Raw genomic sequence first — 18,111 nt, 5'->3', positions numbered from 1 at the left:
CTCAAGGATGCCTACTTGGTGATTCCTATCCACCCTCCACACCGTCGTTTTCTGCAGTTCTGTTGGAAAGGCGCGGTGTTCGAGTTCACCGCCCTTCCGTTCGGACTTTCCTCAGCTCCGTGGTGCTTCACGAAGGTGTTGCACCCGGTGGTGGAATACCTGCGAGGTCAGGGTATTCGGATGTTGGTGTATCTAGACGACCTTCTTTTGATGGGCCAGTGTCCAGTGGTCCTGGCGGGTCAGCTTCGGCAAACCGTCTCCCTACTACAGCGATTGGGGTTCGTGATCAACGGTCCCAAGTCTGCTTTGGTTCCCACTCAGAAACTTACCTTTCTAGGCTTCGTTATAGACTCAGTCGAAGCTACGCTCAGTCTCCCCTCGAGGAAAACCGCCAAGATCAGACATTTGCTACGACAGACGATCGCAAAGAATCGGACGTCGTTGCGTCACATAGCCAGGGTGGTGGGCCTCCTGTCGTCTTCCATCCAGGCGATCTTCCCGGGGCCGTTGCACTACAGGGCGCTTCAACGCCTCAAGGCCCACCATCTGAGACGGGGTATGTCCTACGACCAGATGGTGCCCCTTACGGAGGAAGTGAAAGAGGAGATGTCTTGGTGGCTCACGCACATGGAGGCGTGGAACGGGCGTGCGATCTTCGGATCGGTCCCGGATTTGGTCATCGAATCCGACGCCAGCAGGTCGGGCTGGGGCGCCCGATGCGGGGATTTCTCCACCGGCGGCGTCTGGTCTTCCGACGAACAACAGTTACATATCAACTGTTTGGAGCTCCTAGCGGGGTCCTTTGCGGTCCGTTGCTGGACCAAGGACTCGGCGACAGCCTGTGTCCTGCTGAAAATGGACAACGTCTCGGCAGTACGCTACGTGAACCATCTGGGAGGTCCGCGCTCTCGAGCGCTGGCGAATTTGGCAAGGACTATTGTCTGTCCCGGCATATTTCGGTGACGGCGGAATACTTACCGGGCCGAGTCAATCAGGTGGCGGATTGGCATTCCCGACATCTGCGGGATTCCAGCCAGTGGATGTTGGATCCCCGTGTGTTTCAGTGGCTCGCCGACCTGTGGGGTCCGTTTACGGTGGACCTGTTTGCATCCCGCCTGGACCACCAGCTACCGCGGTTCTACAGTTGGAGGCCGGATCCTCTAGCGGAGGCCACGGACGCCTTCCTGCAAGATTGGAGCCGGGACCGGCCTTATGCCTTTCCCCCATTCTCGATGGTGGTCCGGGCGGCAGCGCAGCTGCGCCGCCAGGCGGCGGACTTGGTGTTGATCACGCCACTTTGGAGATCGCAAGTCTGGTTTCCGGTTCTTCTGGAACTTTCTTGGGATTTTCCAATCCTACTCCCCCAGTTTCCTCACCTCCTGCTGAATCCGAGTCGGGAACCGCATCCTCTCATCACTCGGAGTTCGCTCCGCCTCATGGCGTGGAGGCTTTCCGGGGCCGTTGGTCGCCTTTCGGGATCAGCTCAGGGCCTCCTGTCAAAAGCCTGGGCTGATAGCACGACAAAGCGATACAAATCCGCTTGGCTTCGGTGGATGCGTTGGTGTCTTCGAAGGGACCTGGATCCCCTGGTCGCAGGCCTTGTTCCCATTTTAAATTTCCTAGCTGAATTGGCGACGAAAGGCCTGGCATATAGGACGATCAATGCTATGCGTTCTGCGATTTCTGCGGGTCACCAACCGGTGGAGAATTCCCCGGTGGGGGAGCACCCCTTTGTTTGTAGGCTCTTGCGAGGTATTCGCCTGACGTTGCCTCCGGAACCCAGGTATTCAGTTCTTTGGGATGTCAACGTGGTCTTGAATTTGTTTTTGTCCTGGCCGGCTAATCGTTACTTGTCCTTAAAAGAGATTTCGGCGAAATTAGCCATGCTTCTATGCCTGGTATCTTGCAGGCGAGTTTCAGATGTACGCGCATTGGATGTCTCCGCGCGTGTTTTTTCTCCGGATGGGGTTACCTTCACGGTGGGGCGTCGCACGAAGTCCGCAACTCGATCTATTTCGTACCCGGCTTTCGTGGACACCCCGAAGTTATGTGTTGTGCATTGCTTGAAAGCTTATGAGGACATTACCTTAGACATTCGCCCGGCAGGCGAGCGACAGTTACTAATTGCCTTGCGTAAACCACACAAAGCAGTCTCCTCCCCCACTATTGCAAGGTGGGTGCGTTGGGTCATGCAAGAGGCAGGCATTGATACGAAACTTTTTGGGGCTCACTCGGCCAGGGGGGCCATGGCCTTGAAGGCTTTTTCAGTGGGAGCTCGTTTAGAGGATCTCATGCGAGCAGCGGATTGGTCCTCGGATTCCACGTTTAAAAGGTTCTATTTCAAACCAGTAGTGGACCTAGCCCAGTTGGTGGTGAGTAAGCTTTGAACTAGCATAATCTGAAGCCTCCGGTCCTGACATAGAATCGAAATTTGCCTAGCTTATGTAACGGTAAGTTTCAATTCTATTAAGGACACGGAGGCGAGGATTATCCCACCCAGCTGACCCTCCATAGTCGGGACCCACCCGTATGGAAGTAAGTAAAGCGTTTACGAACTGTTCTACATTGTAGTTCTGTTGTGCCAGTCTTACGATGCTCCTCTGTTCACACGTTTGTGGCACCCGGTTTACGCTGTTGTTTTTCTGCTAGGAAACGATGGTGTCAAACAGGACCAGTGAGAGAAAGGTGTGATCTGCGCGAAGAAAGAGGAGGAAGTCGAAGGAAGGACTGGCTTTCTACCCTGGTAGCGGACATAGTGGAAGGACTACGTTGGATGACCAGGACTAATATCATGGGACTTGTAGTTTTTTGGTTCTTACAAGTTGTTTTTGATGCTCTTTGTTCCTTTGAGCATGGTTGAACATTTAGTTTTTCCTGAGCTGCTGTGTGCAATATTGTAATAAAGCGAAGGAAGAATATAGCATAATCCTCGCCTCCGTGTCCTTAATAGAATTGAAACTTACCGTTACATAAGCTAGGCAAATTTCGATTCTTGTTTCTTAATTGTGGATTGTGTGTGCGTGCGTATAAGAACAAGAGGAAGGAAGCAGACCTGATGGGAGCAAGAGAAGAAAAAAAAATCACGCAGCCGTAAGGAGAGTAACACTAAACACAAGAGAGTTTAATTTTACATTGGACGTCTCACTGAATGCTTGGGTTCAATTAATGTATTTTTTTTGCCAAAAATGAATGCTTTCCTAAATGTAGTTTTGTAACATGTGGATAACGTATAAAAATATGGTGCTGTCCCTCATGGACCAAAGTTGGAAACCTGTTGGACACAGAGATAAAGGGAGCAAGTGAAACTCATGCAGCCTTATGGAGAGTAATCAATACAAAAGTGTTTAATTCAAGGTAAACGTCTCACTGAGTGCTTCCAAAATGCGAAACAAAAAAGTGGCTCCTGCAGACCAAACATTGGAAGGACGCAAGTACTTTGGCAAGGCCAGGGGAGCATCAAACAGATGGGAAGAAGCGGACTAGCACTGACCAAACGCAAATGAGTGACGATTAAGCCAACCAATGGTAAGCAATGGACAGGCTTACTGTAAGCCCCTGTTAAGTAAACAAAATGTTTTGCAAGCGATAGCGCATGGACGGTCTCAGGCTAGACCTAAAAATGAGTGTATTCTTGCATTACATTTGTGTTGCAAAATCCCCATGTGGTTTACTTTAGGTCAGAAATAAAGAAAGGAAGCTTTAAATACATACTTCAAAATACAAAATGTATTATCTGCAGACAACTGGCAAAATAGACGGTGACTACCCATTCTGCAAAGGGACGGTGTTTCTCAGCTTCGACTCAAAATTTGGGAAATTGAGACGGAGAGTCCCAGTATCAAGAGCGCTAAAAAGCTCTTACATTGAGATTTTTTTTTTTAAGTAAAACAATTGGACTCCACTCAACCGAAGGGTCTAAATGACTGGTTGGAGAGGTCATGTTATCCACAAAGGCTTGTTTGTTAATCACAGACTCACGGAAGGTTGTGTGTAACATGCTACTTTTAACAAGCATTGGCATAGCCAATAGGTCTCGCTTTTGAGACCTTATAAGTATTTAGTTATGCAGCACAATATCCTTGGTGCAACAACTTTTGCATGGCTAAACACTTATAAGGTCCCAAAGGCGAGACCTATTGGCTATGCCAGTCAAAGTTGTGGGTATAAACTGTGCACTTGTCTGTTGGCAATACAAGAACAGAGGATTCTCAAAGCTCGAAGAAACCTATTGCCTTGTACAACATAAGAAGGCTAGGAACTCACAAATGTGGCTACTGACCATAGAGATGGTACAAATTAAAATATGCAAGACAGGAACTACCAGGCGAGAAGTAATCCTTGAACCTCCCGTACCATTCACATCGGAGGTTAACATTCCCCTAATAAAGGGCTTCCAGCAGCCCAAAATGCATTCGGACTACCACATTGGGATAGAACTTGGAATTTTCAGTTTAATTTTCCTTTTCCAAGTTCACTACTTATCGAATCAATGTGGATTAACAAACTTTATTCAAAGCGAATATATTCAATTTCTGAAAACAGATTAACCTGCTTGAAACCGATTAAATCAACAGACATCACGCTGTGCATTGAGGGACCTCCCCCCCCATTCTCAGTCACAAATTAAAATATGCCTACTATAAAAACAGGTGACTCATAGCATGGTGTGTACACTTTGTATATTTGACACTAGCTTTGTTTGACTGATAAACAGACAAATCCTAAAGGAATTCCACTAGGAATGTGCTCCGTGTTACCCTGGTGAGCTTTACAATGTACCTCTGAAAGTACCACAGTGCCCACCACTGCATTTCCTGAAAGTGATGCGATGCACATCTAGATGAGAAGCCCAAAATGCCACCTTGGTCATGGGGGAGGCCGATCAGAGCTCTCATGAAAAGCCCCCGGAGGGCTCCCAAAGCACATTTGAAACCTCACATTAATGAAGAATGTGTGTATTGCCTAGGAATCATTATGGATATTTAAATCTTGAGTATGGAGTAGATCACGGATTTAATCTCAAATATATGGTGGCTGGTACCAAAATGTAGCTCTTAATTTAGAAGATAATGAACAGAACAGCCCCAGAGTTTTGCTCCTCAATGTGCTGGAGAGACAAGAGCACTCAGGATGCTTCATGCAGCTGCACCCTGCGAGGATGGTAGCTCATGGGCAGGGGAGCAGGAGGTACAATTATTGGGCAATTAGTGAATGGCAGCGACATGCTCCTCGAGACCTGCTGTTAACTTTTTAGCCGAAAGAATCGCGGTCTTAATCGATCTGCAGTGGGAAGAAGGGTGGGATATTAGAATAATGATGACCTATCATGGAGCTTCCACAAACCAACCCACAGGGCAGGCATGAGTGGCACACAGACGCAGTCTGGTGTCGATGGATGTGTCCAGACCTGGAAAATGAATGACTTGCCCTCCTTTCAGAACGCTTATTACCACAGATGTGCATTTACTTATAACATGCTTTACTATTACCAAACTCATGGGTAATAACGAAAGGTTGAATCTCCCCTGCATTGGTTCAAACACGCTGCCACAGTGAGCCACAGCAGATTGATGAACCCAAAGATCCATCTCGTCCTCTTTAAAACCTTCCTCTGGGAGAAAGGAAAGTAAAGAAATTCCTCCTTGACTTACGGACTGCTTTTGGATGCGTTAGTATGTCTCTTCGGTGACAAAGAAGCCTGCATATTGATGCCACTAGATCCATTTCTGAACATGGTTTACTACCAGCAACTAAAGCACAAGTGAGAATGCACGTGGAAAGCGAGACATGGGGAAAGTAAAACAAAGCTATCAGGGTACCTGCAGAGAACACTGATAGTATTTAAATGACAGAGTATGCCCAAAACCAAACAAGTATTGGCTGTGCGCGAGCAGCCGCGATACGCAATCCGTGGTGGGGGAGGGTGAGAAGCGGGAGTTGTGTGCACGCGTAAGTGAAACGGATTGCGATCAGGTGCTGAAAGCTGGTGAGACGTGCGTTTACTTATAACATGTTTTACTATTACCAAACTAACGGGTAATAACGAAAGGTTGAGTCTCCCCTGCATTGGTTCAAATACACTGCCCACGGAGAGCCACAGCAGTTTGATGACCTCAAAGAGCCATCTTGTCCTCTTTAAAACCTTCCTCTGGGAGAAAGGAAAGTAAAGAAAATCCTCCTTGACTTACAAACTGCTTTTGGATGTGTTAGTGTGTCTCTTCGGTGACAAAGAAGCCTGCATATTGATGCCACTGGTTCCATTTCTGAACATGGTCTACGACCAGCAACTAAAGCGCAAGGGAGAATAAGCGTGGAAAGCGAGACATAGGGAAAGTCAAACAAAGTTATCAGGGTAGCAGCAGAGAACACTGATGGTATTTAAATAACAGAGTATACCCAAAACCAAACTGGCCGCACGCGAGCGGCCGCGATCTTTGGGGGAGGGGGGTGAAGAGCGGGAGTTGTGTGCGTGCGAAAGTGAAACTGATCGCGATCAGGCGCTGAAAGCTGGCGGCTGCGTAACAGCAAGTTTGAGGCCAGCAAAAGCCTCTGGTGGCACTTTTAATAGCCACTCACTAAATGTCTCGAAGAGACAGCGCATGCGCTGTCTCAGGCGAGACCTAAAACCGACTCACGGCAGAACTGTTTGCATTTCAGTTGAATGTGACGATCCGCCAATGCGCCATTCAAGGTACAGCCCCTCATGGTAATAAGTGATTGATTGTGGCACCTCATGAACACATCTCCATGGATTGTCCTACAGACTGTTCCATTGTAGATGCTTTTAGGGTCAAGTTTATTAAGCACATTTAATACACACTGTTTTCACTTTTTAAGTGTGCCATGCTTGACATTTCTGTAGTTTGCTAGTTCTTTAGTTTACACTGCATGTTTGTGAGTGTATGCCACTATACGCTTCTTTACACTCAACTACTCCAACAACAAATAACGTATCTCGTATGTTATGCGACTCACGTAGAGGTCGTTGGTGTATTTGGCATCCCTGTGCTCTATTGAGTAACTGTAATCAAGGGATACAGTTGCATTCCACGGTTGGTGACACCGTTAAGTACAGTGTAACTTAATTCTTGGTAAGTGTTTTCTTAGTTTGCAATTAGCATGCTGGCATCATAATGTAGTTGTATGGAAATCATGCTGGTTCCTAGAGAGCCCCTCCAATGGAGCGCACAATCTCTATGTGCGCTGCAGGTACTGTTTGAGCAGGTTGTTCTACTGCATGTTAGGGATAACTTGAGGGTTGTAAATCGTATGGTTTCACAAAAGACGCTTGCAGCTTAAGCACTGTACGAACACATATCAAACATGACTTGGGGTTTGTCGTTCTTTTAATTGCCATTTATCTTGCATTTACTGCAATTAAACAGGCACTTTATAGTAACATGAGTTTGGTGATCAACAAAATTCTGTGTCAACTGGAAGAAATTGAACACCTGTATAGACACCTTGTAATTTGACTAACATCTGGGTTAACTGACATGTAGTAACTAACCTTGGGCAAAGCACTACACTACGCTAGCGTAGTTTGCGCAACTACGAGAACTGCATGTAGCACAGTGCAAACACGCGTAGCGTAGATTAGAACAGCAGTAATTTTTTCTTGCTCGGAGTCCTCAACGTCAAGTTGGCAACCGCGAGCAAGCAAAATGACATCCTGGCGAGACCTTTTCCTTGTTCGCGGTCAGCAACATCAAGTTGCCGATCGCGAGCATGGAAAATAAACCTCCCGGCGAGATTCTCAACGGGGGGAGGTCCGGTTTCGCACTGCGAGTGGTCACATATGCTCGCGACCGCTCGCGATGAGAAACTACCACTCCGCGTTGAGAAAGCTGCCGCTCGAGAAAAATCTCCTCGAGCGGCAGAAAACGACACCTCGCACTGTGCAAGATGCCGTTTTCAATGATTGCACAGTGCCAGATGCTTGTTCGCACTGTGCAATCATTGAAAACGGCATCTTGCACAGTGCGAACAGGGTACTACGCAGTTCGCGTAGTGCTATGTGTAGCTCGCGTAGTGCGAAGTGCACTTCGCCCAACTACGCGTAGCGCTACTTCGCGAACTACGCTCAGGGTTAGTAGTAGCACCGCACTATCAAATGCTGTCGTGTTTTAATGGATACAGAGCGTATATTTTTAGGTTTGTTTGTAGAATGAATTCGGTTACAAAAAGCATCCCCTGGCGCAGGATATAATATATCCGAGAAACAGTAGGCATTATATAAACTACAAGGAATAACAAGGTCTACTGATGCGATTAAAGCTACTCCACATTCACTAGATAAATAAAACGTAACTGGAGCGACCTACAATACTATTACTGATTACTCTCTAGTCTGGTTTAAATCACAGAAGTGTATGACTGTTTGAGTCTTAAATAGCAATACCTAGCGGCAGTGCCTTGACAGATTAAATAAACTACCAATTCACATTTAGTCACACTAGGGAAAGGACAAGTGCAGCATCAAGAGCACGTTAATTGGTTAATTCTGTAGGACTAGCAGATAATCAAGAGAACATCTATGAAACTCATAATTTCCTTTATTATTTGCATCCACAAATGACACCAACCAGCTTCATAGTGGGCATCCATTTGTCTCTAGATGTGGCCTTCTTTTATGTTACTCAAGCATGTATTGAAAAGATCTTCAATATTTTCCCACTGTTGATGTTTATATAAATTCAGCAGGGGTTGAGAATTTGTGATATGCCACTGCAAACTTGAGGCAAGCTCGATTTCCTTTTGACTGTAGCAAACTGTTAGCTTCCCAAATCTGACAAAAGGCTAGTGGGTTCATTGTGCGAGGAAACCCACCAATGAAATGAGACAGCCACCTTGTCAGTTAAGAAAGTGATATTTTCAAACTTTCAAAGTGGGGACGCAATACGGCAGCCACCTTAAAAGTATGAAAACATTGGTTTATATACTCTCACGATCTCCGCCGAACTGAATCATGGAATGTGACAGCCATCTTGAAAATGTAGAAACCATATTCTCTGTAGATGGTTGGTCACAGTTATTGGATCAGCCAATACAAGCATATTTTAAAAGCACCCAGGATTAGTAAAGACAATAGAAAAGGCCAGTATGACAGAATGGGGGAGGGAGAGAAGATTATAGCAAAGAGGCAAGAAGCACAGTAAAGTGATGTGGGATGACCTCCAGGGCATCACAAAGATGCCCTACTGCATTATAGAGTAGTGGTTGTGCATGGATGGGAGAGATGTGATTGGGAGGTTTTGCGGAATGAGGGAAAGCAATAGAGTGGAATGTCACAACTAACAAAGTAGGTAGCAGGACCGGTACTCTCATGGAGTGCTATCTAAGGGAAAATACAAGAAGTTTAGTACCATGATGCTAGCAGTGGTACAAAACACGTTAGCTAATCAAAACTAAAGGTATTGCTCCAGGAGCAGGAAAACAGGAGTCGGAAGTAAAGCCATTAAGGCCCTCGTCAGCAGCAGACTGGTCTACGGCAACGCACTCTACGCAGGAATCCCAGCCAAACACCTACAACGCATCCAAAATGCCTCCGCCCGACTAATCGTCAACGTCCCCCGCCGCAGCCACATCACCCCCCGCCTGAGAGACCTACACTGGCTCCCTGTCGACAAGAGGATCACCTTCAAGCTCCTCACCCCCGCACACAAAGCACTCCACAACCCCGGACCAGCCTATCTTAACAGCAGACTCAGCTTCAACAACCACACGCGCCAGCTCTGCTCCGCCAGCCTCGCCCTCGCCACTGTCCCCCGCATCCAACGAACAACCTCCGGCGGCAGATCCTTCTCCTAACTCGCCACCAAGACCTGTAACACCCTCCCTACCCACATACGGCAGACCTAAGACCTACTCGTCTTCAGAAGACTCCTCAAGGCCTGGCTCTTCGTACAGTAGCAGCACCCCCTCCCCTCAGTGCCTTGAGACCCTCACGGGTAAGTAGCGTGCTCTACAAGTACTCTGATTGATCCAATAGAGAGGAGGGAATTGAGAGACAAGAAAAACATCAAATTGACACTCAAAGCCCACTTTGTCTTGTATTGTAAGGAATGCTGTCTGCAACAGACATCTATACCTGTTGTAGGAAGACTTCAAACAGGGAAAAGTGTAGAGAGGGCCAATAATGAAATAATGTAGTTTAAATGCGGAGATTTCCCCAAACTAGACAATTAAAGGTACGCAACAAGCCCCAAAGTATGCCAGAGTCTTTCAGTGTCCAAATAGATAGGCAGTAAAATGTCAACCACTCACCGGGATTGATAACTTCATCATCTTCACTGAATGTGACCCTCGAGTTCCGTCGCTTTCGTTTGGGTCTCTGAATGTCCAGGTTGCCTTCTTCTATTGTAAGCGTGGATATTCGCTTGTTGTGGGCTGTATTAAACTCTGTCAGGTTCTAAAATCAACAGAATTGTCCACGCTGGTTATTCCCATAAATTAGTAAATAGTCACAAAAAGGTCTAGATGTTCTGCTTCTGCCACCAACTTAATGAAAATATTACAATATATACAGTGTTCAAGTACACGCATCTTCAGAATAAAATGTATTTAAATATATAGAAGATGTTCAAACACAAATGTAGCTCAATCCACAGCCACTAACCCGGACCCTATCCTGCACAAGGACAAAGAAAGCTTTACTTCTAACAATCTGTTTGTCGATTGTTGCATTGCGGATCACATGGTGTGAACTATCTGGCCACTTACATTTGGTTCAGACTATAACAAACTTGTTTTTATTTAAAGTTTTTTATTCTGTTTCAAGAATGACTCGTGATCACGTTCTAGAAAGACAAAATAGATCAGCATGCAGATTCCATAGATTACAAATTATTCCCACATTGCAACAGTTATCTATGTATCGGTGTGAAGTAAAGAATGAAAGGTTAGAACCAGAAACTCTACTGCTTTTCATTCAGGAGAGGTGGAAGTGCGTGTGAACCTATAACACAACAAGCTGCAAGCCAAATGAATGTTTTTCCGTTTGTAGCATGTTTTGCTGCAGACCACATGGTGTGCACCAACTGAACAGCAGCGTTGCTTCCTCTTATGTAGGAGAGTGACGAAAAGCAATAGGTACGGTGGTTAACCGTCTTCAACATTGGCTGACCCACCTGTCCTCCTCTTAGTGTGAATGTCAACAAAAGGTTACATAGATATTCATATGGGGTATATTACAAAGAAGGCTATAGCAGCTCCCTTCTTGAATGTGGAATGATGATGAGAAATGTTAACAAGAAACAGATTTACAATTGTATAGCAAACCTGGAGGCAACCTAAACTTCGAACCAGAGATATCTCTCTTAGATATAGAAAGTCTTAAGTGCATGGGTGCAGAGGAAACAAAAAGGTCGATAATGCGTATAAGTTTTGTTCTATATAGCATATGAGGGCACGTTTAACTTCTGGAGACAAACACTTTCTGCCAACTAGGTAGAACTGGAATACAGAAGTAGGCATTTCTTTTTTTTAAAGATCAAGAGTCATCATTAAATTACACCACTCCAGAAGTAGGATGACTTTCTGTAGGGGGGGTCATACTGAAGAATAAGTGATTTACCTTTGACAATGTCTTGTATGGCAGGGACTGTGTAGCTGCAGATTACTTACCTTAGTATTATCCCCAGGCATCAGTCTTGATCCGGAAATCCTTGAGCAGTAGCCTTGCGTTAGGTGGTGTCGTTCGGCTATGTCTCAGCAGCGCCCGCGCCAGAAGGGATGTGCGCATTGCCTGTAGAGGCACCACTCCAGTGCACTGACCACCTTTTAATCTCACCACATTCCCATACCAGTAGCGCGGAGCCACAAAGGATGCGAACTACCTCGTATGCAACATTTCTTTTATTTTTATTTATTTATTTTAGAGGTTTTATATAGCGCTGGCTGGACCCAGAGGTATCAGAGCGCTTTACAATTGTAACAGAAAGGTGTTTAAATACAGGTACAGTGTGTATAAGTACAGAAAGTTGATTCAAAAATAAGCAGTTCACATAGGATAAAGGTTAAACTAGATGAAAAAGTAAAAAAAAAAAAAAACAATTGCTAAACACAATAAGATATACAATATAGAGGTCGCAGTTTGGCGGGAAGGTTCGATAAAATATACCTAGGAGCAGGAAGGACAAAAATGTGAAAGAAAAACTGAAGGTCATAAGGTGTAGTAAGAAACAGGAGGTAAAGGAGAGGCAAGGGAGGGAGGAAAGGTGATAAGATTGAAGGGGAAGGGAAGGAAAGGGGGGCCGGAGGGGGTTCACTAGCCGTAGGCGGAGAAGCTGGGTGGGGGGGATGCTGAGGAAGGCGAGGCCACTCTGGAGGTAATTAGAAGCCCCCGTATTTATTAAGGAGAAGAAGTTGGAGTTCTTTTTTGAAGCTGGGGTAGGACGGGTTACAACGGAGGTCTGGTGGGAGGGCATTCCAAATAAGAGGGGCATTGCCTGAAAAGGAGCGTGACTGAGTGGAATTCTTTTTCTGAAGGGGGGGGATAGGTAGGAGGGTGTTCGAGCTTCTCAGGGATCGCGTGGAGCCTGCTTTGGTCAATTTGATAGCAAGGTATGTCGGTGTGTTTTTGTGGAGGATTTTGTGCGTAATGCAGGCGGTTTTATAAGTGATTCTGCCTTCAATAGGGAGCCATTTGAGGGTTTTGAGGGCGGGAGAGATGTGGTCAAATCGTTTGCAGTCTGTGATAAGCCTGGCCGCGAGTTTGAGCACTGATTTTAGAGGTGTCAGGTGTGTTTTGGGAATTCTGGTGAGGATGGCATTGCCGTAATCAATGCGCAATAGAACAAGAGATTGAACTGCTAGTTTAAAATCATCAATTGGGATGAAGGGCTTAATTCTTTTAAGGTTACGGAGGGTAAAGAGGGCTCCTTTGGCAGAGATAGGCGGTTATCAATGAAAATACCCAAGGATTTGACTGAGGTGGCTAGGGACAAGGGGCAGTTGAGGGCATTAAGGTCTTTGATCCAATTTTGAATGGGGAGCTGGTTGTTTTTTGGGAGGCCTCGTAAGCGAAGCCCTATGCCATAGCTTGTTTGAGGTGCTGTGATGGTCGGTAAGGAATCTGCAGCTAGATAGAATCTCTACCAGATAAGGCGTTACATGGGTAAACATTGGAAGGTCGCAAGTACTTTGGCAAGGCCAGGGGAGCGTCAAACAGATGGGAAGAAGCAGCCATGCACTGACCAAAGAGAAGCAAGCAAATGAGTGATGATTAAGCCAACCAATGGTAAGCAATAGACAGGCTGTAAGACCCCTATTAAGTAAAACAAAACTTGTTCATCTGATAGACTTCTAGCCGCAGATTCCTCACCTTAGAATAGATATATAGGAGACACCAGGAGGAGCCTGAGGGATGTTCATCACCAAATATGAAAGGAGAGAGGAGGAAAAGCATAGGCAAGGATCCCTGACCCGGTCACCCACAGCGTACTGCCTATGAACTCTAAGTGTGGGTACCTGGAAGCGCAGTTTGGGGATTTGCGTTTTTGGTGGTGAGAAACAGGTCTATCTGTAGGATAGAAATTCTCTGCTCTGGGGCTGGTGATTGGAGTTCCTGCTCACGAGCTTGCTGATAAGGTTCACAAAGTCGTTCTCAACCCTCCAGAAGGTACTCAGCTAGTAGATGTATGCTGTAGTGGTACTGACAGTGAACGAGGAGTGTGTGCTGCCCCGTTTCTTAAGGTAATACATTGTATTCATGTTGTCAATTTTGGCGAAAACTATCTTGCCATGTGTGACCAGACAGAAGACTTTTAGAGCAGCAGCTCAAGGTAGATGATGGGACATCCCTGGTATTGAGTGGGCCACAGTCACTGCAGCCCTATGGACAAGATGTGCCCCATAGCCTGCGACAGAGAAATCCTGGGTAATCTCAACTGCGGGAAAGGCCTGCCCGCAAAAAAGACAGCTAATGAAGAGAGTGATTGGTGCTGGCCTTTACCAAGACAAGATTTTCCCAGAAACCTGCGACTTGTGACCACTTCGCCAAGAGGTATTCCTGGAGTGGGCTTCCATGGCAATGTATGGGGGCCATCTTCATCCTGACCGTAAGTTGATTACATGGCTGAAAAAGAGGCAGCAGTTGTTGAAATGCTAACACCCTCTGTTGTTTGGGGTAGGATTCGCTTGGGACTACATTTAGGACAGACCCTGAAAAGAGCTGGACATGTATGGATTGAACATGGGATTCAGTGTTCTTTAATGTGAACCCAGGTTGTGGAGCAGTGAGACTGCAGCTTGAGTGCGGCTAGGCAATCCTCCCTGCCTGCACTATTGATCAGGCAAACATCGACGTAGGGGAAGACATGAGGGCGCCTACCCCCCGGCCTTCCAGGAATGAGTACCCTCCACCGCCAGGAGAAAATCAGGTCCAGTAGGGGTCCAACGGTGTAGGTGGGTTCGGTAATGTGCTGGGTGAGGGAGATCAAGTTTTCAAGGTTTTTCAGAAGGGCCACAGTTTGGGAAAGTACGGACTTCTAGGTGAAAGTTAAGGACTCTTGCTAGGATGAATGTGCTGCCTTGATGAGGGGTGCAATGAAGCTTTAGCTGGTGTGGGTGTCTTTGTATGTAGATCATGCTGATGGTATCTTTGAATATGATGGCGATTATACCTCCGGGCTTGTGCTGATGGTCTTGCCTGGTGATCTTGTAGCCGGCAGGGATGGATTTAGTGATGTCCAGGGCCAAGGTTGGGTTTAGACACGTTTCCGCCAGAAAGAGCAGGTCTTGAGTGAGGCTGAACTGTAGGTCCCAATTATCCATGCCATGTTTGGAGAGCAAGAGGTGTTGAGGAGCATGCAGGCAAGTGTGTCGTGTTTGGTGATATTTGGCCTGCATGAGTAGGTGGCTTGTTTGTTTATGTGTGAGTAAGGGGTGCTGTTGGTGCAGGAGTGGCTGGTTTACTGGTGTGGAAGAGTGCATGAGAACTTAAGGAGGCGTCTGTGAATGGTCCTTCCGTGTTGTCTAGTGTGGTATAACAGCAGTGCAGCGAATGGCACCTGGGGTTAAGTGTAGAGGAGAGCAGCAGGTTAGTCATGGGTATGAGCCGAGCCAGGGTTCCTGGCGCTTGGCACAGTCCAGGCACACACAGGGTTTCTTTTGGTACACCAGCGACAAGTTCGCAGTGCAGCTGCCATTAAATAGGTCCTTGGAGAAGGAAAGAGCGCAGGGTCTTGTAGGTCGGAAACCAGTGATATCCCTTACTGTGTAGATGTTTGCTGGGAAATCCAGAGATGCCACTTCCTGCACAGATGGGCAATGATAAACGACATCCACTTGCCTGGCTTATTTTAAGGACAGTTTTGGCAGAAAGCTTCAAAAGGCATATTAAAGATATTTAAAGCAGTTCAGGCATGGCAGTTTTAATTTATTTCAGCTCCAGTCTCTGTATGCCACAGAAATAAACTGAAAGTGTCTAGGTGCTGAAACTGCTGAGGGATACTTAACTGGCAATTCATCCACAATGTTAATTTTTCAAATATTTTCATCCGATTTAGCCAGTCTCCAAGGTGTTTACCTATTCTGTCACTCAGCGTCCGTTCAAGATCCAGCGTGCTTAATATGGATTTAAAACCAAAGCTGAGCTGATATGCTATTGTAGGTGTACATTTCAACGGTATATGGACATCGAGCTCTTGTGAGTAGGAGGAAATATTTTTGATGGAGGAGACAGATTTAAATATTTTAAAGTAGAATGTGTCAAAGATGGCCCCATTAAGTGTGTAGGAGACACTAAATCTCACCAGGGGAAAAGAGACTGCATGGCAGATTTTTGGCGTGTCTCCGAGATGCAGGCTGCTACTGTGCTCTTTACTGAGCTAAGCAACAGAATTACAAAAGTTCCAAATATTTCGAATTTATCCACACTATACAAAGACCTCTCTCTATATGTACCCCAAGTGACTTCCGAGCTTGCATACTAATACAAGCATGGCAGATATATTCACAACTTGAATATGGCGCTATACAATACCTAACAAAAAGAATTACTACACAGTTGTAAATGCGCAACAGCACTGCCGCAGGAATACTCAACTGTAGATCGCATGCAATACCACAGATTCTGTACCAGAAATATTACAGTATGACAAATGAAGGAGTTTATTCAAAAATGAATTTGCTGGACTGTGCAATACTCACAGCCTTACAGTGAGTATTGCACAAAATGCTGGAAACAAACATTGTACTCCAGCATATAAACAGATGTGCTGGATCTGAACATAGCATATCGGTTTTGGTTTCTGGCATCTTAGTGTTATTCCTCAAGCACAGACTGTGTCTGCAGGGGAGGGTGCACTGCACAGATAAGAATGGTCTGTGCGGACTATGTCTATAAACAAAACATGTCTTCAATCTGATGGGTGCAGTCTAGAGAGGAAGAGCCCCACTGGCAGAGACTATCAAGCAGCACAAACGGCCCTACATTATAGTAAGCATCCCCAAGTGAGATATGTGGAAGAAAGAAAGCATATTCTACAGAGTGTAAAAAACATGGCACATGAAACCAGCTGCCGGAACTATGGTGACAGCACAAAAAGGGTGGGTTGTGGAGAAGCAGCAGGAGCTTGTCATTTTGAGGTCTCGTCTGAGTTGCAGTGCATGCGCTGCTTCGCCTTGGCGAGACTTATTGTCGTTGGTTTGGTGTCTGGCATCTCTGGAAGCAGGGTTGGTATCCGCCCTGTCGCCCTTAGGCCCCATCCACCGGACTGGAGAGTTAGCTCGCGCACGGCGTCTCTTCCAGACACGCCTGACTTGGCCCTGAGAAAGAGACTCAGTTGCGGTCTGTCGGCTAATGAAGGTGCGACATTTCTAAGCAATGAATGCAACGAGTGCCTCTTACTACTACTACCAACATCCGTAGGCGCGTTATAATACAAGGGAGACAGTAGTAGGTATGTATTACAGAACAATTGTCAGAGGGACACAAGTATCTCTGTAGAAAAAGCACTCAATCAAAGCCACTTTTCTCTTGGATTCAGATTTATTCATTCCTCTGAGCCACACGAGGTGTACAGAAAAAAATACTGCAGACTATGCTCCGCTAATAAGGGCGAACTGACATACGGGAGGGAAAATACACTGTACAGAATCACAGACTGTCCACGTATTTGAGCTTCTTTTCTGCCATCTAGTGGCTCGGTGAAGAATTGTCATTGTAAAATTAAAAAATAAATTCTTCAACATTGCCCTGGCGAATTCCAACGAAAGTCGTGCTTGCCGATTAGACACTCCCTCCTATCGAGCAAAAAAAGGGTTAGGGACAAAGTTTACACTAAACGCTGTTTATGAGTGCAGTAAACTCGGTCAGGCCCCCATGTCGGGATCATATAACCCAGAGCCCTGCTGTTGGCGCATCCTGAAACAGTCCCTGGGGTGGTTCGGCGACACAGGTTTTTGCAACAATACAACTTGTTAACGAACAAGGGCTAGGGGTGCGATTTACTTCTAATGTTGTTGATTGGCTGCTGTGATCACGCCGCGAAACAGACCTTGTAGTGGCACTGCGCCATCGAGCGTATCCCCTGGAGGCCCCGGGGTCACTCCAATAGGAGCCCGCCGAGCACTGCACCACATGGGCAAGGAGAAGCCTCTGAACGAAACCTGTAACTTCATGCTGCTAGATCAGTGCGTACCTCACACAGCACCTGGGAGCACTATATGTGGGAATTACATATTTGCACTATTTGCCATTCTCTGTTGGCAAATGGACATTACTTTACAACCGGAACCAATACCTTATCTTAACTTCACTGTAGGCCCTATTTACTGGCCATTCGTAATGCTGACCTAGTATCCAAATGTTTTCATCAACGGTGCCTCGTCTTGGTCTAATGTTCGTCTTTGACATCTTATTGTCACTCGACATTTTAGGTATTACAAACATGTCAACTAGGGATTCTTTTCAGTAATTTTTGTGTAAGCAGCCAGCTTGTACATTCATTTGGGAGTGCGTTTACCTTACATATAGAGGGGTCAGAGCTGTAAACAGAAACAAGCATTTGCAATGCAATTGCATTGTAATTGCAGTTCTATAGCGCTTACTACCCCATACGAGGCGTCAAAGTGCTTTTTCGGCGAGTAGCACGCTACTCCGGGACC

At 46.1% G+C, this 18,111-nt stretch overlaps 1 protein-coding gene across 1 annotated transcript in view; it reads right to left on the bottom strand.

Annotated features, from left to right (window-relative positions):
- PPP1R8 (protein phosphatase 1 regulatory subunit 8) overlaps nucleotides 1-18,111 on the bottom strand; it is a 122,599-nt gene that overhangs the window by 14,943 nt on the left and 89,545 nt on the right. Inside the window, exon 5 of the mRNA XM_078682503.1 lies at nucleotides 10,267-10,411. Within this exon, the coding sequence (XP_078538629.1) occupies nucleotides 10,267-10,411 (145 nt within the window). The remainder of the gene's footprint in view (nucleotides 1-10,266; nucleotides 10,412-18,111) is intronic.

This window comes from Lissotriton helveticus, chromosome 3_1 (genome assembly GCF_964261635.1).
Source record: "Lissotriton helveticus chromosome 3_1, aLisHel1.1, whole genome shotgun sequence".
NCBI lineage: Eukaryota > Metazoa > Chordata > Amphibia > Caudata > Salamandridae > Lissotriton > Lissotriton helveticus.
Note: the sequence above shows the minus strand (reverse complement) of the source record. Positions and strands in the feature narration are given on the sequence as shown.